The sequence below is a fragment of the Phoca vitulina genome, unplaced genomic scaffold (assembly GCF_004348235.1).
Source record: "Phoca vitulina isolate PV1807 unplaced genomic scaffold, GSC_HSeal_1.0 scaffold8, whole genome shotgun sequence".
Taxonomy (NCBI): Eukaryota; Metazoa; Chordata; class Mammalia; order Carnivora; family Phocidae; genus Phoca; species Phoca vitulina.
This window is the reverse complement of record NW_022589711.1, coordinates 61,195,654-61,218,018: the sequence shown is the minus strand read 5'-3', so window position 1 is coordinate 61,218,018 and position 22,365 is coordinate 61,195,654. Positions and strand designations below refer to the sequence as shown.

The 22,365-nt window shown below is 45.4% G+C and overlaps 1 protein-coding gene and 1 long non-coding RNA gene across 17 annotated transcripts in view; one reads left to right on the top strand and one right to left on the bottom strand.

Moving 5' to 3' along the window:
* The window catches only part of LOC116634030, a 76,898-nt gene extending 65,750 nt beyond the window's left edge, over positions 1-11,148 (bottom strand). Inside the window, exon 1 of the long non-coding RNA XR_004299833.1 lies at positions 8,244-11,148. This is a non-coding gene — a long non-coding RNA (uncharacterized LOC116634030). The remainder of the gene's footprint in view (positions 1-8,243) is intronic.
* Positions 1-22,365, top strand: part of SOX2 (SRY-box transcription factor 2) — an 808,376-nt gene that overhangs the window by 651,203 nt on the left and 134,808 nt on the right. For 9 of the 16 annotated variants that reach the window (XM_032407116.1, XM_032407115.1, XM_032407120.1 and 6 more), the window contains 2 exons: positions 7,289-7,574; positions 11,155-22,088. In XM_032407116.1, coding sequence (XP_032263007.1) covers positions 20,009-20,977 — 969 coding nt within the window. In that variant the 5' untranslated portion in view covers positions 7,289-7,574; positions 11,155-20,008 and the 3' untranslated portion in view covers positions 20,978-22,088. Of the gene's footprint in view, positions 1-5,065; positions 6,367-6,463; positions 7,575-11,154; positions 22,089-22,365 lie in introns of those variants that run through there. The other 7 variants (XM_032407123.1, XM_032407113.1, XR_004299829.1 and 4 more) reach the window with 7 other exon arrangements.

Genomic DNA, 22,365 nt, shown 5'->3' with positions numbered 1-22,365 from the left:
CATACAGAATTACTGCCCCGTGCAAAGGCCATCAATGCCTTATTTGCTATTGCTCTTAATTTTAACAAGCTGGATTCCTGTAGTACACTTGCTTAATAGTTTAAACATTCTGTTAACAATCGGGTGTTTGGCCTATCCTGTTTCTCCTCCTTCTGTATAGAAATATAACTCCAAATAGTACATCTTTCTGGGTTTGTTTCTAAATTAGTCCCCACACTTAATTATGAGGATGAGAGGGATGCCTTATTCCTCTTTGTTATGGGCTAAGCTCTCAGTAATCCCAAACAAAAGAGCCAGTTCTGGAAGATATAGGATTTGCTAGCAGGATTATGGTCTCATAGATAATGATGTGCAGTCAGCAGAAGCGAAGCTTTATTTTAATTCAAATAAGCTAGTAAACAAACCACTGACAAGTCTGCTGGTGAGAGTAACTGGCTGCTCTTGCCACATTGGCAGCTAAATTACAGAAAATCTATTATACCCTGTTCACCATATGTTTAATTTAATACAAGATACAAATTAAACTATCCACAGTGCCTATTAAAATAACAATACTTTTTTTATATTTGAATGTCTTAAAAATAATTTCTACTGACCTTTTAAAGGCTGGTTTTGATATAGGTGATTATCTGGAGGGGAAAGGTAGTTACTAGAAGGCAAAAAATTTAATTGCCTTTCTGAGAAAATAAAAATATAAATGTTCCCTGGTTTGCAGTTGTTAATAAGGTTAATTAGCAGTCATGTGTTCCGTTATTACTATATTTCCCTCCCACCCTTTTGGTTGCTGAGGCTGGGATTTTAAGAGTGATACTTAGTTTGACCTATATGAGTCTGTCCTCATGAAATCATTACCTTGCTCAGGCCAGCCTGTGGGTAGCCTTAAACCCGATGCCGGCTGAGATGTAGCTTCAGAAAATTGAGTTTACACTCTTGGTCCAACTTGAGTATGGCACAGAAAAAGACCTAGACTTTTATAACCCCTGCCTCAAGTCAATCTCTTCATAGCCAAAAGATCCTAAGGAGAGCCAGAATTAAGAGGCTGCCATCCAGAGAAGGGAAAGAAGAAAAAGACAAGACCACACACTATTCACAACCAATTTCCTACTGTACCCACAACGGTCAGTAACCCAATGATGCTTGCTGGAGTCCATTTGGACTCAGTCCACCAGATTCTAAAGACTGGCCTGGGTTTTAGAATTATAGAGTTAGATTTGAAACCCAGATCTACTATTTCCCAGCTGTGTAACCATAGATATTTAACCCAGCTGGATCTTCCCTTACTCTGTTAAAAAAAAAAAAAAATGCGGGGGGAGGAGGTAATAGTTCCAATCTTATAGGATTATTATGAGAATTAGATAAGAGAAAAATATCTGATAAATAATAGATGCTCACGAACGGTTAGTTCCTTTCCTCTCTTTACCCTCAAGCAAATAGAATGTTGCTCTTTTCTTCAAGGGTGAAGGGAGAATGATAGGAGAAGGGCTTGGAAGGGGAGGTGTAAATAGAAATTCTGCCCAAAATCATTTTCCTGGGATCATTAACTCCCTTCCACAGTCAAAACCCTAAGTGCTATGCTCCTTTTCTCCCAAAATTCATCGCAATATTTACTCTAAGAATGTACCATAGGCCACCCAGACCAACTGCCTATTCTTGGGCCTCTGAAATAGAGGAACAAAGAATAATCACCACACTTTGGGATACTTTTTCAAACTTTTATATACATGCAGCTTTTGCCCTGGGTCTGCAAGTGTGCTTATGGGGCTACACTATGTGAATTTTGGTTCAAATATAAGCCTATCAAATCCAAAGGTGTACTGATAGTTACAATATTGCATAAGGTGTACATTTGGAAAATATCCCCAGTTTAGGTTATTCTTGAAGTCCAGCAAATGACACTATTTTATCCAAAATGCAAGTTAATTTATCTTAGGTTGATGCAAGAAACAATTTCAGGAGTATGGTACTGGTAAAGATACGCCAGAGAGACAAAAGCAAAGATCCCATGGTCCCTTCCCCTTACTCCATTACCCTGTTACTCAGAGGCTGAGAGCCTAGAGACAAAAATTTCCATTTATTGAAACTCTGAATTATTGGTAAAGTAAGAAATTGGGGGGGAAAAAAGGTCACAAAATGCGTGGTATATTTTAAATATTTAACATTTTAAAATTAATATTGTTAACATAAACACAAAATATGTGATTGCTTGTATAACTTCATTTCACATATAACAAGACTTTTAATTTTTTTTTAATGTTATTCATTTTTTTTCAGTAATCGTGACACCCAACGTGGGGCTAGAACCCATGACCCCCGAGATCAAGAGTCTCACGCTCTTCCCATTGAGCCAAGCACCCCTATAACGAGCAAATTTAAAAGACGTTATTGATGAATGCGCCCCATAGGCCTTTCTACTCGCTCCTCCAACATTCCTCTTAGTTATAAAAGCACACCTCTTTCTAGACCCCAGTGTCTGTCTTAGCATGAAACAAAGGCTGAGGGAACCTGAGAGTTCAGAAGTTTTCCCGCGGGGAGGAAGGAAGACCCTGCTGAGTATTTGGCCACTAGGAAAGCAGGCCACCTTGGAGCCCGCACTCCCACCTTTGCCACCTGGGTTTTCCAGGTCGGGCTGGCGGGCCTGGGGGCCGCCCTCCTCCGAAAGGGCGCGTCTGCGCCGCTGCCGGGTTGGCGCGAGCTTGGTTCCCGACTTTCCGTCCCCGGAGCCCCGAGGTGACCAATGTCCAGGCCTCGGGGAGATGCACGCCTCCCAACGCTCCCAGGACTCTCCGGAGCTCGCGTTTCTACACGCGACGCACTAGAGAACAAACCACACTGGCCACGCTGTGCGCTCCCCCGGAGGAACAGCGATTGCCAACGTCACTTAGACATTTGAGCCTCGCGTCCGGGGGACCTTGCCCGCCCACCCGCCGGCCCGCGCCTCGGAGCGGCCCAGAGGCCCGCGAGGCCCGTGGGGAAGGGCGGCCTGGAAAGCCCGGGCCTGCAGGCGGCCCCGAGGACCCAGGCTTCCACTCACTCGGCCGGCGCCGCCCGTCCGTCGGTGAAGGGGCCTTAACCTTCCCTCTCCGGGCCGGGCCGGGCGATGCAGGCCTCGCGGGCCCGGAACAGATCCGCGCTGAAACACTGGGCGGAGAGCGCGGGAAATGGGGCGGCGCGCGAGGGCCTGCGGGCCGATGGGGGCGCGGCTCCTCCCGGGCTCAGGGGAACCCGCGGCGGCCCGCCGGCCGAGCCTCCGCTTACCAACGCGAGCGAAATAGGTCAAGGCTGACCCATCCCGCAGGGCCCAGAAAACCGAGAAGGTCCGCGGGGTCTGAGAAGGCTCCTTCGTTCCCCTTCAGACCCAGGTGCCCCTCGGGTTTCCCTGACCACGGAAAGGACCGATGGGGGGTGGGGGTGGGGGGACAGAAGGGCGAGGCTCCGACTAGAAGCTTATTCCAGAGGCTTTGAAAAATAAGGCTTCCAGTCCTTGATACGCGCGCTCGCTCTCTTGGGTTAGAGCTTAGAATCTGCAGAGCTGGCATCAAACCACGTCCTTCCCCGGGTCGTGTCCGGCAGAGACGTCTGCCTGGAGGCGCTGCCCATTCTGTAGTGTGCATCAAGTGGCGGCGCAAGTGAATAATGGCATCGAGGTGGGCGAGTTGAGAGGAGCAACACGTTCCTAATCCCGTGGTATATTTAATAGCACTCGCCGTTATAAGCCTGCACAGATGGGGGAAGCAGCCGCCCGCTCCGACCTGGCGCGGCCGCTCCTATGGAGCCCCGCTGGCGAGTGCAGGGGAGAAACTGCTGGCCCGCCGCCCGCCCCGCGCCACCGGGCCCCGGGAGAGCCCGCGCCGGGAGGCCGAGACCGCAGAGCCCGAGCCAGGCCGAGGGTCCGGGGGTGGCGGGGGGGGGCCGAGCCGTCCCGGTCCGACTGACTTCCACGTGCGAGAGGGTAGAGCGGCCAGTTAGTGGATGATTGATTGCTTGGGGAGAAGGAAGCTGTAGCTTGCACGGTAGCTGGTGGCTAACGCATGACACTATGCCATCTCTGTGAAAGTCGTGATGTGTATGGCCATTGGGTCGCTGGAACATCTAGACCCTGATCGTGCGTACAGGGTTTCCTTACAAGCAGCACTCGCCAGTTTAAAACCAGGTCCCGGTTGCCCCTCTTGCTAATCCTCTCTGCCATTAGTTCGCATAAATCCTCCTTTTTATGCTCTTTCTACCTTTCCTTTCCCTTTCTCTCTTCCATCTTTCCTTCCTCCCGCCCTCCCTCCCTTCCATCCTTCCTCAATCTGAGTCGTTCGTGCTGAATGCCACTCACTCACCGGCATCCCAGTCTAGGAGTCTGGGGTAAAACCCTACATCTCCCCAGGACAGCTTCGGGCTTGTAGAATTGGAGAGCGCTGCTTTGGCCCCAAAGCACGTCTCAGTAGTGAAGTTTCCGATTCAGAGCCACCTATAAACGCCCATAACTCAGTTCACACGGACTCCCCAACCTCGTTAGAAAGCCGTTTCCACAACTTAGAATCGTTTTGGTAGTGTGTGTTTGCTCTGAGAAAAGGAGCTGACCGGTCAGCTTAGTTTCTGGATACAGAAAGTTTATTTTAAAAGCAGTTTTCCATCTGCAGAGGCCTCGTTCTGGATTCCCTCACCTACCAAGGCAGTTTGTCCCTTTGGCCCTTCACCTTAACACATTACACTTTTTTTTTTTTTTTTTTTTTTTTTAGTTCAAGGCTGAGGCTTCCCCCATGTCAGATAGAATGTCACTGCATTCCAGCATTTGAGACAACTTTAGGGGACTTGCCTACAAAACGATCTTCCTGATCCTTCACAAGAAAATGAGGTCATTTGAGAGATTTTAAACTTCCTTATGGCTGGGATTGAATGGATTTAACTGATAAAATGTGTGAGGTTTACTCACCTTTAGCCACCTTAGGCTACTCACTGATGCCTTCCTGTCTTACAGACTTAGATTCAGCCCCAAGCCCCTCCCTCAGTGGAAAGAGGACAGCAATTCCAATTCTTCTTTTAGTTCATTAAAAAAAGAAAAGAAAAGAAAAAAGAAACATAGCTTTATATCAGATTGGGGCATCTTTTATAAGTTTTGATGTTCAGAAAAAATTATGACAAGGGAAACAGGAAGAGATCATTCCAGGTTATTTCAGTGGATTACTTTTTTAGTGCAAAGTTATGAACACTGGATTAAATATTTACATTTGCCCTCTCCCACTCCTTTAGTTGGAAGAAGTGTTTCTACTATTGACTTTCAGTTTTGCATAATGCTCCCTACCTTTCATTCGGTGCCAGAAGTCACAGGTACACACTCCTTAGCCTGTTCTATTAAAGGTGGCTCTTGATTTACACTCTTCATTTCCCCTCCCCAACACACTGACTCTTACTTATACAAACACACTTTTCTTGATTTAGAGAGTGTTGGGGTGTGCATAACTTTTTTGGTATTGCCCTTTCATTCTTCTCAAACTCATATTAAGGTGTTTGCCCTGACATATAAAATGAATTATTGAGGAACAACCATGTGAAAATTTGTTTAATTTTCTGCCCCCCTTTCTTTTGCGTTTGTTTTTCAAGTTTCATAGGGAAGGCTGTAACAGGTGTCTAAGTAATAGTCCCCAAGAATCCCTTATTAGATGACTTCAAGACCAGATGTAAACCAATGACATTATTGTTTCCAGGAGGGAAAGTAGAAGCGAAGATCGTTTTGTCAAGGGATTCATTTGAGCGTTTATCTTTCTTTTATTTTGACTGGCTTGTGGGAAGAAAAGGAAGACTAAATGGGGCGAAGGGCAGAGAAAGAGAACCCAATGAAAACTTGTTTTTATGATTAAAGCCATTTTCCCAGACTATTGTCTTGCTACAAGTGACAACACACAGAGCACAAGTCGTGAAAGTGGATTACTGTCACTCTGGGCTATTGGAGGCCTGGAGAGCCCTGACGTTAATTCCCATAGAAAGGTAGACACACCTAGCCATCTCCCCCTGCAGCGCCCTCATCGCCTAAGGGTTTGAGGCTCTCTCAAAGTTGATACTGACCTCAGCTAGGTCTAGGTGGCAGGGCTTGCCCGCCTAGGAGAGGCAGAGGCTCCGCATGGAACCGGGGAGGAAGCAGGGTGGCTGTAAGAACAAGCCTGAGGGGATGGGGCGCTGTAACAGGCGGGCTGTGGCCACCAGTCCCCTGGCAGGATAGCAATCAATGAGTCAAAGCTAGCAAACAGTGAATGAAAGAGAGCCAAGAATGGGACCCTTTGGGTGCTAGAGACTAGCCTTTAGCTTGTTCCACTCCTCCCCCTGGGCTCCCATCCTAGGTTTTCAGGGTTGGAGATCTAGCCAGAGGAGAAGGCAAGCATGGTAAGAAAACATGCCTAGCCCCCCGTCCAACATGCACGCAGGGGTGGGAGCTTGCAGAGATCAGGAGAGATACCTCAAGTACTCAGTAATCTGTCTGACTCATGCAAGTTGTGCATGGTCAACAGGGGCGTGGGGAGGGGGGTGGGAGGAAAGCCTCATTTTCTTCAGTCGCTCCGTCTGGGGTTGTTGTGTCTCCTCTCCCCCAAGCCCATCTCACCCCACCCCAAATGGAATTGAAACTCCATTGCCTTTGCCTGCACTGAGCCTAAAAACTCAGGATTTGATAAGGTTACTGCACCATTGATACAATTGCAGATTTTTTTTAAAGCCTCCTCAAAGAGACAGATGTTTGGGCTGATTAAAAATTGAGGAGGAAACCTGCAGCTGCACCAAGGAATAATCTATTGGACAAATATTTTAATAAAAAAATATGAAGAGATCAGCCCGACCTTGCAAGGTCTTCTGCTTTAAAAAAATCTTTATCAAACCCCTATTCTATGGCTTCAATAAACAGAACCCATTACCTCACGGCATCTTTTGTTGGCCCCATACAAGAGAGAACAAAATGGTTATTCAGGGGAACGCTTTCGATTTTTATTGTGGGTAGCCTGCACAAAGAGCCGTGTTATTGTATTTAAAAGAACCATCTGTAGCAGAAACAATGGCATCAAATTATCTTTGAATACCCACTGAAAAAACATAAAGCTTTTTTTTTTTATTCTTCTTCTGTACGGTGGGGGGATAGAGCAGTGTTAGGATAACTGACTTTTTTGTTGTTCTCTGGGTGCATTCTTCTCGCTCCCCCTCTCTCCCCCTCACCCTCTCACTCCTCTCTCTCTCCCTCTCCCTCTCTCTCTCTCTCTCTCTTTTAAAAAATCAGCCATTTGGGGTTTTAAGCCATAAACGATTTTTCTTGTTGCAGGGGATTGCAGTGGCAAAGCTAGGCTAGGTCTTGGAGGCTGGTGCAAGGCGAAGCGGGTGAAGGCAGGAGGCTGATGGAGAGACTGGGGGGAAGAAAAGCCGAAATGGATTCACGGTGCCTTGGATGGAGGACGAGAGGGGAATTGCAAGCTCCTTCAACTCGTTCTGTCCGGTGAGAAGTGATCAAGCTTGGGCTGACAAGAGGCTCAGGAAGCCCTCACGTTCTTTCGCTTTTTTACCTGCCAATCAAACTGCTACAAGACAACACCCTGATCTGGCATGGACATGTAAGTAGCTTGCAACCCAACTTTGACATTCACTGCTAGCTCACTCCTCTCCGCCCACCCCCCCCAACTCACTTTCTTCCCCTCTCATTCTATTTTTTTTTTCTTTTGACCTTTAAGAGATCTGGTAATACACCCTGTGTGGCAGGCATTTAACACAGGCAGGTTTTTATCCACGAACTGAAAGCGTTAACTTTTGGAATTAAATGCTAATTTTGATTTCTTTAATAAATGCAGAAATGAAGACATTATTTTATTCTCTTCTGAACAGTTTTAGTGCTGAACATAATCAGTTGCCTTGCAAGGGTGTATGTGTTCCTTTTTCTTTGAAAATGAAGAAATCCGTGAGCCCCCAGAGAGAAATGCAGAAATGAACATTTCAGGCTTCCATCTTAAAAATGTCAAATTCTAGCAGCTCATCCCTACAAAAAAAATCCTTCTCTAGACCAGGGTTACATAGAATGGAAAGAGTGATTTGAGCCCAAAGGTACATATCATTAAGGGGTTGCTACTATTTCATCTGGCGTCTTACTATTTTGGTGGTAGTTGGGGCGGGGGGGGGGGGGTGTGAAAAAAGAGAAGGAAAGGGACATGGCAATACCTCATTCTTTATAGAGATTGACACTGAGGGGGCTAGAGATACAAGAGGACAGGATAAGCAGGAAATATTACCTGAGAGAAGGAATCACAGAGCATGGCGGAGCTGGAAGCTAGGAGGGCTTCTGTGGGAAGTTGTGCGAGAGGTGATGGGACTTGCTCTCTGGCGCCCTCTAATGGCAATCTGAACCAATGTTTTACTTTCTTAATTCAGTACTGGGAAAAGCAGCTGGGTTTTTGTTGCTGCTGTTGGTGGTTTTTCTCTGCAGGCTTAGAAACTAGAGACTATTAGTGGAGTAAATTGATTGTTTTCATCCTAGAAACTTATGTATATGCTTTAAAATTATCAATGTTTTCTCCTCAAACATCTCCTCTCCCAAAATTTTGTTAGACTAATAGAGGAGGAGAGGCTATTGGCAGATTGACCTATGGAGGGTGGCCCATGCCCAATTAGTAATTCGGAGAAAGGGATTCCTTTCCTACCTGAACAGCATTCTGACTCTTCTAATATACTGAAGAGGTCTTGGGGGCTGGTGGGGGGGATGATTTGGAAATTGCAGATTCTGACACAAGCTCATTAGAATACAATTTAAAGGGGCCTCTTAGGAACCTCTGTTATTGCGATATGTGGTGGTCAGGGGGCTTTCCTTCCCGCCTCCTTTTTCTTTTTTCTTTTTCTTCTTTCTTTCGTTCTTTTTTTTTTTTTTTAAATTTGGTAGATAAAGGTTAATCTTGGGCTGAATGATAGAGCTATGATTGACAAGAGAAAAGGTGTTGAGGGCAGGTCGCGCTGTCTTATTTACAGCCCACTGCTTGCTGTAGAGTCTTTGTTAGGACTGGAAAGCTAATTTAGTGCTGATCAAAAGCACCACAGAGTTAAAGGACTGGTAATGACTGCTAATTTCATTTCAGCCTCATGCATCCCCAACTGCTGTAATTAAAGACACGCTATTTAAATACAGGTGAAGGTTTGTTTTTTTTTTTTTTAAGTTAGGGTGGGGGGTGGGTGGATTACAATATTATTTAGATTTCATCTTATACATGGGTGTTATGTAGTCCAACATCAGATTTTTTTTAGAGCCGCTTCTTGTCATTTATACCTGGCTTTGCAGCATCGGCAGTTGTGAAATATGTCAATCACACAAAAGCCACTGTTTCAGGGAAAAAAGGGGGAGGATGCAGAACAGTAAATGTTTAGGGGGGGATTTAAATATTTGGGTCTCTTATTTTTCCCCTTCAAATTAATAGCAGGGCCTTCGAAATAGCTAAAGTATTTGAAACTTAGGGCAGGGTTAACAGGCCAAAGGGATCAGTGTCAGCTTTTTAAGTACTTCTAAAAAGATCATGTGAACAGATGGAAAAATATATTTTTAATTAAATAATTTCCCCCACACTGTAGCTGCAGTGTTGGCTCAGAAACCGTGTAATTCCTCAACCAATAGGAGTTTCTTTATAAGAACATCAAAGGATAAAAAGCTCTACATTTTCGTAGTTGGTTAAAATTGATAACCCTCCCCCCCCACACACACACACCCAAAAAAAGAATTTAGCCTTTAATCTCTTTTTATCCACGAAGACTAAAGCTCTGTACTCGACCCCGCGAGCGGCTCTCGCCTTCCGGGGCTGGAACCTGGCTCAGATGTGAAGCGGCGCTGAGCCGCGGCGCAGGTTCGTGACCAGCGCCCCCTGTTGGACACAGTAGGAGATGCACAGCGCCAGTCCTGGAAATCGCGAGAACCTTGCTCTGGGGTTAGATAAAACTCTTTATTACCCTCCAAAAAGGAGATGGGGCGAGGAAACAAGTTTTTATATCCTTGAAAGATAATATAATTTAATTCAATAAAAAATAAAAAGGAGATGATACAATTTTAATTCAATAAAAAATAAAGACTAACCTATTCCTTCTCCTCACATCCCAGCCACCCCCTACCCCCTTTTGGGTTTGGGACTCTTTTTAGATTCTGAGATAGTAAAACGGGTAGAGAAGCATGATTAAAAGAGAGAGAGAGAGAGAACTTTCTTCTGTAGCAGTGGAAAACCAAGCAAATTACTTCTCCCATTCTGTCCACGTTAAAAATAAAATAAAATAAAACAGAAGATGCTGCTGCTTGCTGTTTTAACGTTGTCAGCAGCATCTTGAATGCCCTCCGAGGTCCTTCAAGAATTGTAACTGAGTCCCTGAGTAAACGAAATAACTTGCTCGTTTTTTGTTTATTTTCAGAGTGTAATTAAGAGGCCAGTCTCTGCTTTGAATGTTTCCCATCCCCCAAACCAATCTTGATCAAACTTTTCCTTTCCGGGATGGCGGTTAAATTCCAGATATTTTTTAAGAAACAGGTGCCTGACACCTTTCTTCTTTTATCTCAGCATCTCAGCCGTAGGATTTCAGGGAAGGTGTGCCAATGGTAGAGTATTTTCTTTTGAAATTCAGCATTTTCAATGACCAGGAATCCAAATTATCCCCTAGGAGAAGAGGAGTATTTTTACACTTCCAAAAGTACCTGTCTACATAAGAAAGAAGTTTGGCTTTTTCTTTTGTGAGCAAGTAAGGGTAAAAGTACACTTTGAACTCTTTCAGAAAGATAAACTATAAAAATGACAGATCCTCTGAATGTAAAATGATGGGAAAATATGGGTTTGTTTAGGTGTTTAAAATCAAATTGAAACAATTCCAGTGTTAAATGAACACATGATCTCAACAAGGTGTTTTATGATTTTGATCTTCAGGGATGTCCTTACAATTTTAACTTGTAGATAAAAACCTTAAGAAGTTAAGAGGTTGCTCTTCAAAAATTTCCCTATGAAGGAAACCAGATTAATTTTCGTAACAGAATTACTTTTTAAAATATTTAATAACTGTGGCTACGCAAGTTTAAGTTGATCTTACGTTTATTCCTCCCACCTGCCCAAATCAGCGGGTCCGAGATTGTTTTCAGGGGAATTGGTGTTCAGTGCGATGAGAGATGTCTTCTCCATCTGATTCCAGAATCGAATCTCGGCTTGTGTTTCTCAATAAATGACTTTGGATACCGTGGCAGGAAAAGAATCAAGGCTTTGATCAGTTTTTACCCGGAATCCTATCGAAACGACGGGCAAGCGGGATTCCCTGCTACTGGCAACCCCACCCTTTGCTTTACCAAAAAGCAAAACAAAACAAAATTTAAAAACCCCAAAACAAACAAAAAAACCGAGTCCCCGTTACCGAAGTATTAAGTCCGGGCCAGTTTTGGAACCAGCGCCAACAAACGGTGCGTGACAGCCGCGGTCCAAGGCTGCCGGTGGCGTGGGGAGGCCAAAGCCAGCAGAATCTTGGAGGCGACCCGCGAAAGGGGATACATGCCTGCTATTCGGAAGTGATGTCGAATTTGCAATACCAGTGCCCCGGAGATGTCGACCCCGTTCCGCCACCGGGGGTCCCAACCTGGGGGGTGGGGGCGGAGCGGCACCTGGCTGCAGGCGGGCTGTGTGTCCCCAACTTCCCAGGCCCAGGGAGAAAGCGCAACCCCTAGTTTATGAAAGAGAACTAAAGAAGTGGGTGGCCTAGGCCTGGGAATGCCACCCAGCTTTCCCAGCGCAGTGTCATTTCTGTGGTTTCAGGCAGCCTCAGCCCCTGCCGGAATCCCACGCCCCACGGGCGGCCAGCGGGAAGGCAGCCCTTCCATCTTTGGGGACTGGGGAGGGGGCAGCGAGTGACTGACTCCTTAGAAGCAGGCAAAACCACCCGGGCTGGCAACGGGCCGTGTTTTTCTGCAGCAGCAAAGAGCCCTTTAGGGGTGGAGCGGGCATTTGGGGTCTCTTGTCTCAGCGTCCAAATGTGCCTCTTGGCTGAGCGCCCTGCTTTACAAGTAGTCAATCTTGCCCCATTCAGAGGGCAATCCTGGAGGATGGGCCATGCTAGCTTGGGCCCACTGAGTCTGTGCCAAGTTCCCTCTCCCCTCTCCCCTCCATACCTCAAGCCCTTCCTGATGAACCCAAGCCTCACTATGAAAGTCGAGGTATGTGGCTTGGAGTTTGGTAACTATTTGGGGGTGGAGAAGATGATTGATGACTGATTGATTATTAAGACGAAGATTCAAGGATGAGCCCTCATTTATTAAATGTCCTCTTTTGCTTTGTTTTTAAGCTTTGAAGAGCCTTTATCGTTCCTTTGACCCAACCCTGAGACAGACAAGGCGCCAGGGAGAAAGCCCAGCCCGGCTTGAGGGAGCTGAGATATAGACAGATACTCATCTCTCTACCACTCAACGGGCAGATAAGCTCTGGCAGAATCTGGGTCCTAATCCAGGGCCCAGCTGCTATGTGGGTTGCTGAAGGGTGTTGACACCACAAGTACAACTTGACACCACTGAGCCCACGGTGCTTGTCAATAATCTGTGAATTAGGTGCAGAGATTGTCACTGTAGATCATAACAGTTTCTGAAGGACTCATTACAGCCTATCGTGTCAATGATCTTCAAATTAAGGAGGGGGGGTGGGGCGGGAGGGAAAAGGAATGGGGAGAGCCTACAAAAAGGGAAGAAGGTTGGGAGGGGAGATAAAAGTCAGAGCCCCAGCTCTGAAGGAGCCTTTAAAGATTATCACGCTAGCCATCTGAGAATTCCACTGGGATGGGTTTGGAAGCCCAATTCCACCTGAGCCAGGGCTGGAAAGGGGCACTGGAGGGTGAGCAGAAGTGGGCCCCTGGGAAGGCGGACTTCTCAGACATTTCTTTTGAGGCCAGAAGAGCTTTTGGGAGAGGGCTCCAGATATCAGTGGGAGGCCTTGAGGATGCCAGGCCACCCAGGATGGGCGTACACTTTGCTTCAGAGCACTTTCCAGGGCTAGCCACAGCCGCGGCTCTGAGAAAAAGTGGGCAGTAGTTTTGTTTAGGGCTGATGGTGACTGTAGGTGATTTTTTTTTAAATGCTTTGCTTTCAGCTTCTTTTCATACAAACAGGTGAAAGACTTTCTTCCTTTTCCTTTGATAGTATTCTTGTCCCTCACACACGTAAAGCTGATCAAATTTCTTTCCCCAACTTGCTTTTTGAGGTGCCAAACACCTCTGCCTTCTGAGGTAGTTGAGCGTTGTCACTTTTTGAGTTTGTGTTATGTCTGGTTGTACTTCTGGAAAGGGAACTTGAAGTAACACAGAAGCAGTGTGCACCATGAGATCTCCAGAAGAAAGAAGATGAAATCCCACTTCAGCAGTTTGGAAGGAGCCAGACTAAGGGAGAGACGTTCTCCCTCGTTGGTGGATTGCCGGTGCAGTGAGTGATCAGCCTGGCACGCACGGGGGTGTCATTCATGAGCCACTTAATATGCTCTAGCGAAATCTTAAGGAAGCTTTAGGTTTGTTCTTCCCACAAAAGTTGTGGTCACAACTAAAGGAAATAATCACAGTTTGGAGAATTTAAAACAATCGTCTTTTTCCTAAAATCAAGGTAACAGTCCTAGTCACTGGAAAATTCGGGTTCTAAGGAAACCCTGTTCCTTTGGTCTGATTAATTGCACAAGATAGTGTGGTCAATCAGGGAGATATGTATTTAGACTCCCAAGCAATGATTTAGAGGTGTGAAAGGGCCATGGGTTTGTTGGCCCACTTGCAGTTCCTGGTGCTCTGTTTGCCTGGTTTTGTTTTCGTTTTTCATTCCTTTCTTCTGAGTATTAAAATCAAAATCATAGTCTCATTTCTTTTCAGGGTAACTGAAAACCACTGGTAGGAGGCTCTTTCAATTTTCAGTTTGTCTTTTTTTTTTTTTAAGGGAATTTCTATTTAAAATAATTAGATCATTTAATGGGCACACTGCATTTTTCCCTGGACAACAGCTGCAGTGCAGAGACAGATCTTATGTTAAAACTGCTTGATAGTTCAGAAATGGAAATGAAATTGTGAAATGTGAATCCTTTTTTCCAGGAAATATTTGAGCTGGAATATATGAAGGAGGTACATATATTTGTAATACTAGAAGCAATATGATGATTGTTATATATAGCCCTGAAGACATACACAAGTGATTATATATTATTTTTGTTGCTATAATTTGAAGTAAGGGGGAAATATATTAGGTTTTCTTTATATCATTGAATTCTTTTTAAAATGTATTTATTTCATCAGTGGGAATCAGATGAAAGAGAGTGAGTATAAAAAGGAGCTGGATTCAGAGCAGCTCTGCATTCCTTAGGTTTCAAGGGTCCTTACAGCTCTTGAGTGAAATTATTTGGTGAAATTGGGTCTGGACTGAAATAGCATTTGTTATCCCCTTGTTCATTTGTTATGTGTAATACCACTTCTGGAAATTAAAGGCAAGGTGCTGAAGGGACAGACAAGAAGAAAAAAATATAATTAAGCAATTTTAAATTGCCAATCTACCATGCATCCATATGCATATCTATGTCTTACTAAATAAAAAGGGATAGAGATATATGCTTGCTCTTTGTGTCATCTAGAAACATTTATTATAGTTCCTGTCAATAATCTTTCACACTTCCAAAATCTGACAAGTTTGGCAATAGGAAGAAAATGGAGGAAATGTAGACGAAAGACTTTCTATCATTTTGAAAATTGCTTTATAAAGATTGCAGTATCCCCTCTAGGATCTTGTGAGGGATCCTTCACAGTCTAAAGCAAGTGAAGTTTGATAACAGCACAATTCTATTCTAATTTTTGCTCTCACTTTCAATATCCTAACTTTTTCCAGCTTCTTATAATTTTGAAAAATATGTGATGCTTTTGTAAGGAAAAGAAATTCTTGAATGCCTTTCTTTACCTTCATTTATCTGTGTTTGTTTCATGTATCTTGAAGAATCAGGTGTTGATCATTCTAGAAGTCTTGTGGCATGCTCCAATTTGGAGTGATTGAGGAACTTTTTTTGCAATTTAGGGGGAAGAAGGAAACATTTTTTTTTTTTAATTGGCTTATACCAGTCTCCTTACTGTATAGTTCTCAGTTTTCTTGTGTTAGGGGATAAATATCAATAAAATTTCATCTTACCAGATTGCACCAGCTTTGTCCTACACGTTGGAATTTTATTTTTGGCTTTTAAAATCAGAAACTTTTCTTGGGTTGCCGTACTTCTTCTTTTTAGTTTATGTGCCTCTTACCACATCACTGATATGGTCTCTTTTACCGCAGTATGGTCACTGCTGTGGGCGCTTTCAGTGGAGAAGACTGGAATGTTAGGATCCGGAGGAAACATAACAAAAAAGGGAGAAAAAAAACCCCTTCATTTGGCCAAATCTGGCTCTTAATATATTTAACCACTTCCAGAATTAGAAAGCCTTTCTGTACGTTTTCTTCTATTTTTCTCTTTTTTTCCTTACGTAATGAAATTAAAACTTTTGGAGCCCACAGTTGACATTTTTCAGAAAATTGAGTTATCAAGGCAGTAATTATTTCACGGGGAGATAAAACTCTCATAGCCCTAACTGTCAAATAGGGCCCTTTTCAGATTTTAATTACAAAATAAAATTAGTCTGCTCTTCCTCGGAATGGTTTGTGAGTGGTTAAACAGAGCTTTCCCCCCAATACTGGTGGTCGTCAAACTCTGCTAATTAGCAATGCTGAGAAATTCCAGTTAACAAGGACATTCTCCAAGACTCTGCAGGTTCCCTGCCGTTTGCCTTCATTTCCATAAGAAGATTAAGAGAGGAGGGGAACACACTCAAATGCAGATGCAGAAAAGAAGCGTTTTTTAACAAGCATCATAATAGTAAGATGCTTGGCTAGTTCTCACCTAATTACTGCAAGTTAAACCTCTATTTGCCACTAAGAAGAAAAAATAAGTCTACAGTCCCCTATCTCCACAAAATTGTTAGTTGGCTTCAGATATAATACTTGGGGAGGGATGAGGGGAGTTTAGGAGAGAAATACCAGTGCAAAAGATAAAACTGAGCTACACTTAATCAGTTAAGGGTTTTTGGCTGGGGCCTATATAGTAGAGCAAAATTAAATCAGAATATCCTAGGAGTTAGGCATTTTTGTTCCTAATTTCTAATCTTGCTCTAAAAGGATGCAGCTTTTTGCTGCCCATGAAAGGGAAATGTTATACTTCCTTTAGATTAAGCACTTTAAATTTTCATACATTGTGCCAATGGCAACATTTTTAAATTCTTGAAGGATGAAGCACCCTCTTCCAAGTCTTATTTTGATTCCCTAGTAGTCAATGGTGCATTGTTATTAGTACTGTAGCCATCTGTTATAAACCTAAAACAGTGCTGCTTCTATCATCTATTGTGATTATTATAGTTATTATTATATTTAGGGGCCAGTGATAGTGCCGGATTGAAATAGAGTGGCCGGTGATCTGATTTTTTTAATGCATATGTTCTAAAAAATCTAATGAGAAAATTGTTTCTGTTATCACCATCTTCTTTAATCTTATTTTCATAGCACATTATTATGCATAAATGCCAGCCACAGTTAGTTTATTGCCTTGATAAGTACAGCAGGCTTAATTAAAATAAAGCTGTAAATAAATGCAACCAATGATAACACAATTGTAATGTATTTCCATAGCTTATTTATATGATAAAAGCAATTAACAAAAGACCTAGCCAGCCCCTTTAACCTCTTAAATGCATTATTATAGAGTTCGGGCACAAACAGGCATCTGAGAATGTATAAAAGCTTTTATATATTATCCCAAGGAAAAATTTGTGCCTCTTCCTACTACCCCTTGAGAGAGAGGGAGATTAAAAAATTTGCTACTGTAACCAGTCGTTATTAAAATATTTATTTTAATACATATACTCCACCATTATCCACATCAACCCCTTGGGTTATTTTTCTTCAGACTTAATTATCCGTAAGCTTTTTTAAAGTTTTCGGAATAATGCTACTAAGCACAGACCAGTGCATACACAATCATGAAGTGAATGCTTGGTCTGCCCTTCGTGGCATCTGGACAATCACAATTCATTCATATGTTGAATCTCATAATTTGTACCTATTTTTTCCCATAGTTTAACCTCCTACTTATCTGGAGGTTATATGTACATTTCTAAGTTAAGCAAATTAAATCTGATTCTTATGATTTGGTTCCATGGCTTATATGATATGTTAACTTTTCTTTTGTTTAGATTACGTGTAATTAGTTGGATCTTCCTCCCATTCCCCTCTTTTTTTTTTTTTCCTTTAATTATTTCCAAACACCTTCTTTTAAAGGTAAAAGCAAAACTGTAGTCATGGAAAAGCGAATCCACCAGTAGGGGGCGCACCAGCTACATCCCTGAAACCAGACGCGCTGAAAAGCCAGCCTGTGGCTGCCGTGTTGTCTTCTGAGCCTCTAACCTTTTCTCCTTCCTCATGTCCATGTCTGTTTTTAGCTTAATAAACAGAAGACATTATTTTGTTTTGAAGAGTGCCATATATTTATCCGTTTCGAGGAGGCCAGTCTCACTCTTCCCGGGTTCCCAAGAACTAAAACAAACCATAACTTGGAGAAAAAGAAGAAACTGATGGGGGAGGGGCGGCTGATTGGAAATAATAATTTATAAAGAAAAGGATTCTTTTTCTCAACTTTTCTGGCTTTCCAGTGAGCATACTTATTTTGAGTTGGACAGGAACAGAAAAGCCTGGGAGGGCAGGGATTGGAGAAGTTGGAGGGGGGTGGTGATGGTTATGGGAAGGTTAGTAAGGAACAAAACAATGCAAAGTTTTGTAAAGATAATAAATGGAACGTGGCCGACAGATACTATTCAGTACATTTTCTTAGGGTGAGTAAGGGTAGATAGATCAGGGGAGGAGGGGGCGGAGAGAGTGTTACAGAAGAAAGAAAATAAGTAACCCTGATGGTTTAAGCCCTTTATAAAAAAGAAATGGCATCAGGTTTTTTTTTTTTTCCCACCCCCCACCCCCACCCTTTGTAGTCAAGTGCATTTTAGCCACAAAGATCCCAACAAGAGAGTGGAAGGAAACTTAGACGGGGCTTTGTTTGACTCCGTGTAGCGACAACAAGAGAAACAAAACTACCTATTTGTAACGGACGTGCTGCCATTGCTCTCCGCATTGAGCGCCTACCTATTGAAATCTTTACGTCAGGACAATGGGAGAGCGGCTAAAATTACCCTCTTGGGTCCTGGGCGGGCAGGATTCCTGAGCCCCTACCCCCGCCTCCATCCCATCCTCCTCCAGCCTCGGCCTTGCTGGGCTCCCCCCATGACCAGTCCTGGCCGTCTTCTTCCTGCCTGCACCGCCTGCACCTGTGCCTGGGGAGCATCACACCCGCCTCCCAGGCCGGGCGCCCCCTCCGAGCGCTGCCCCAGACCCGGGCGGCGCGGGCAGAGCGGCCACCACAGTACAAGTCACAAGGGGAATGGCAGGGCTGGTTCTGCTCGAGTCCTGGGAACTCTGCGTGGGAGGGAGTTTGTGAGTGCGGCCCAAATGCCACCTCCATACTGTGCCGTGGGATGCCAGGAAGTTGACGTTACGCTGCTCCGTAGCCTGCGCTTCTGAGCTGCTTTTGTGGATCTTCTTCCCCCAGCCTCCTTTTGAAACCGGCCCAACTGAAATCCTGCTTTGGGGGAGGCTCAGGGGGGAATGGGGAGAGAGCGCGAGAGTGGCGGCATCCTCTCTCCATCGACTGAATGGAGAAAGATGGTGGGCGACGTGGCTGGGGGTAAGGGGACAAGCTATGGTGTCCCGGCCCGAGCTGAGCTGGGCAGGGAAGAGCCGGCTCGCCGCAGCTTCCCCAGGCCCGGCCTCCCCTTAAGTGTAGAGTCGGCCGCATAGTCCAAGCAGGATTTATGCTTACAACAGAGCAAACTGCGTGGCAGCAAGGAGGGTTTTGAGGACAGAGCTTTCGCTCCTAACTTCTTGTTGGGACTGTGTGAGAAAGGGGTGAGCCAGTGCCGGCACCTGTGGAGGAAGAGGGGCGAGGGGAAGAGCGACGTTAGGGAGAAGCACCGGAGAGGCTGGAGTTGGGGAGAAGCGTGCGGAGGAGCGAGAGAACAATGACACACCAACTCCTGCACCGCCTGCTTCCTGAAATACTAGTAGGACAGTCGCCCTGAACCACCCACTGCCCTGCCCCACCCCACCACCCTAGCGGCTTCTCGCGCCCCTTCCTCAACTCAGCGGCCCGCACCAAAAAGTAAATCAATACTAAGTTTGAAGAAGAAAAAAAATCGTAGTCTTAGTGCTGTTTACCCACTTCCTTCGAAAAGGCGTGTGGTGTGACCTGTTGCTGCGAGAGGGGATACAAAGGTTTCTCAGTGGCTGGCAGGCTGGCTGTGGGAGCCGCCTCCCCCTCCCTCCTTCCTTCCCCCTCCTCCCCCTGCCTCCCCCGCGCGGCCTGCGGCGCGGCAGGCCCCGCCCCCTTTCATGCAAAACCCGGCGGCGAGGCTGGGCTCGAGTGGAGGAGCCGCTGCGCGCTGATTGGTCGCTGGAAACCCATTTATTCCCTGACAGCCCCCATCACATGGATGGTTGTCTATTAACTTGTTCAAAAAAGTATCAGGAGTTGTCAAGGCAGAGAAGAGAGTGTTTGCAAAAGGGGGAAAGTAGTTTGCTGCCTCTTTAAGACTAGGACTGAGAGAAAGAAGAGGAGAGAGAAAGAAAGGAAGAGAAGTTTGAGCCCCAGGCTTAAGCCTTTCCAAAAAATAATAATAACAATCATCGGCGGCGGCAGGATCGGCCAGAAGAGGAGGGAAGCGCTTTTTTTGATCCTGATTCCAGTTTGCTTCTCTCTCTCTTTTCTTCCCCCAAATTATTCTTCGCCTGATTTTTCTCGCGGAGCCCTGCGCTCCCGACACCCCCGCCCGCCTCCCCTCCTCCTCTCCCCCCGCCCGCGGGCCCCCCAAAGTCCCGGCCGGGCCGAGGGTCGGCAGCCGCCGGCGGGCCGGGCCCGCGTACAGCGCCCGCATGTACAACATGATGGAGACGGAGCTGAAGCCGCCGGGCCCGCAGCAAACTTCGGGGGGCGGCGGCGGCGGCGGCGGCGGCGGCAACTCCACCGCGGCGGCGGCGGGCGGCAACCAGAAGAACAGCCCGGACCGCGTCAAGCGGCCCATGAACGCCTTCATGGTGTGGTCCCGCGGGCAGCGGCGCAAGATGGCCCAGGAGAACCCCAAGATGCACAACTCGGAGATCAGCAAGCGCCTGGGCGCCGAGTGGAAACTTTTGTCGGAGACGGAGAAGCGGCCGTTCATCGACGAGGCCAAGCGGCTGCGAGCGCTGCACATGAAGGAGCACCCGGATTATAAATACCGGCCCCGGCGGAAAACCAAGACGCTCATGAAGAAGGATAAGTACACGCTGCCCGGCGGGCTGCTGGCCCCGGGCGGCAACAGCATGGCGAGCGGGGTCGGGGTGGGCGCCGGCCTCGGCGCGGGCGTGAACCAGCGCATGGACAGCTACGCGCACATGAACGGCTGGAGCAACGGCAGCTACAGCATGATGCAGGACCAGCTGGGCTACCCGCAGCACCCGGGCCTCAACGCACACGGCGCCGCGCAGATGCAGCCCATGCACCGCTACGACGTGAGCGCACTGCAGTACAACTCCATGACCAGCTCGCAGACCTACATGAACGGCTCGCCCACCTACAGCATGTCCTACTCGCAGCAGGGCACCCCTGGCATGGCGCTTGGCTCCATGGGCTCGGTGGTCAAGTCCGAGGCCAGCTCCAGCCCCCCCGTGGTTACCTCTTCCTCCCACTCCAGGGCGCCCTGCCAGGCCGGGGACCTCCGGGACATGATCAGCATGTACCTCCCCGGCGCCGAGGTGCCGGAGCCCGCCGCCCCCAGCAGACTTCACATGTCCCAGCACTACCAGAGCGGCCCGGTGCCCGGCACGGCCATTAACGGCACACTGCCCCTCTCGCACATGTGAGGGCCGGACAGTGAACTAGAGGGGGGGGGGAGAAATTTTCAAAGAAAAGCGAGGGAAATGGGAGGAGAGTAAGAAACAGCATGGAGAAAAACCCGGTACGCTCAAAAAAAAAAAAAAAAAAGTCATCACCCGCAGCAAATGACAGCTGCGAAAGAGAACACCAATCCCATCCACACTCAAGCAAAAACCGCGATGCCGACGAGAAAACTTTTATGAGAGATCCTGGACTTCTTTTTGGGGGACTATTTTTGTACAGAGAAAACAGGGGGGGGGGGGGGGGGAGGGCGAGGGAATGGACCTTGTATAGATCTGGAGGAAAGAAAACTACGCAAAACTTTTTAAAAGTTCTAGTGATACGGTAGGAGCTTTGCAGAAAGTTTGCAAAAGTCTTTACCAATAATATTTAGAGCTAGTCTCCAAGCGACGAAAAAAATGTTTTAATATTTGCAAGCAACTTTTGTACAGTATTTATCGAGATAAACATGGCAATCAAAATGTCCATTGTTTATAAGCTGAGAATTTGCCAATATTTTTCAAGGAGAGGCTTCTTGCTGAATTTTGATTCTGCAGCTGAAATTTAGGACAGTTGCAAACGTGGAAAGAAGAAAATTACTCAGATTTGGACATTTTAATTGTTTAAAAAAATTGTACAAAAGGAAAAATTAGAGTACTGGCAAAACCATCTCCGTGGTCTTCTTTAAAGGGGCAAAAGTTTTAGATTGTACTAAATTTTTTTTTAACTTACTGTTAAAAGCAAAAATGGCCATACAGGTTGACATCGTGGTAATTTATAATAGCTTTTGTTTCCCAACTTTCCATTTTGTTCAGATAAAAAAAAACCAACAACATAAATTACTGTGTTTGAAATATTTTCTTATGGTTTGTAATATTTCTGTAAATTTATTGTGATATTTTAAGGTTCCCCCCCCCCTTTATTTTCCGTAGTTGTATTTTAAAGATTCGGCTCTGTATTATTTGAATCAGTCTGCCGAGAATCCATGTATATATTTGAACTAATACCATCCTTATAACAGGTACATTTTCAACTTAAGTTTTTACTCCATTATGCACAGTTTGAGATAAATAAATTTTTGAAATATGGACACTGAAATTATGCTTGAGTCTTTCATTTATTTGGATAACACTGATATATACATAACTCCTCGGGGTATATACTGTGCTCAGCCAAGAAAGCAAAATACCTAAAACCTTGATATTTTAGTCCAATAGCATGTGCTAATGTTAATTGCAACAAATAAATGTCTGAATGATTAATTGAATAAGTACTCTCAAAAAATTGAAATGTTTATATCATTTCTAAAGTAGAAACTAGAGGCATATATTGTAAATCCACCCTCTCCTTTTCTAAGCAGCATGAATAAGCATGA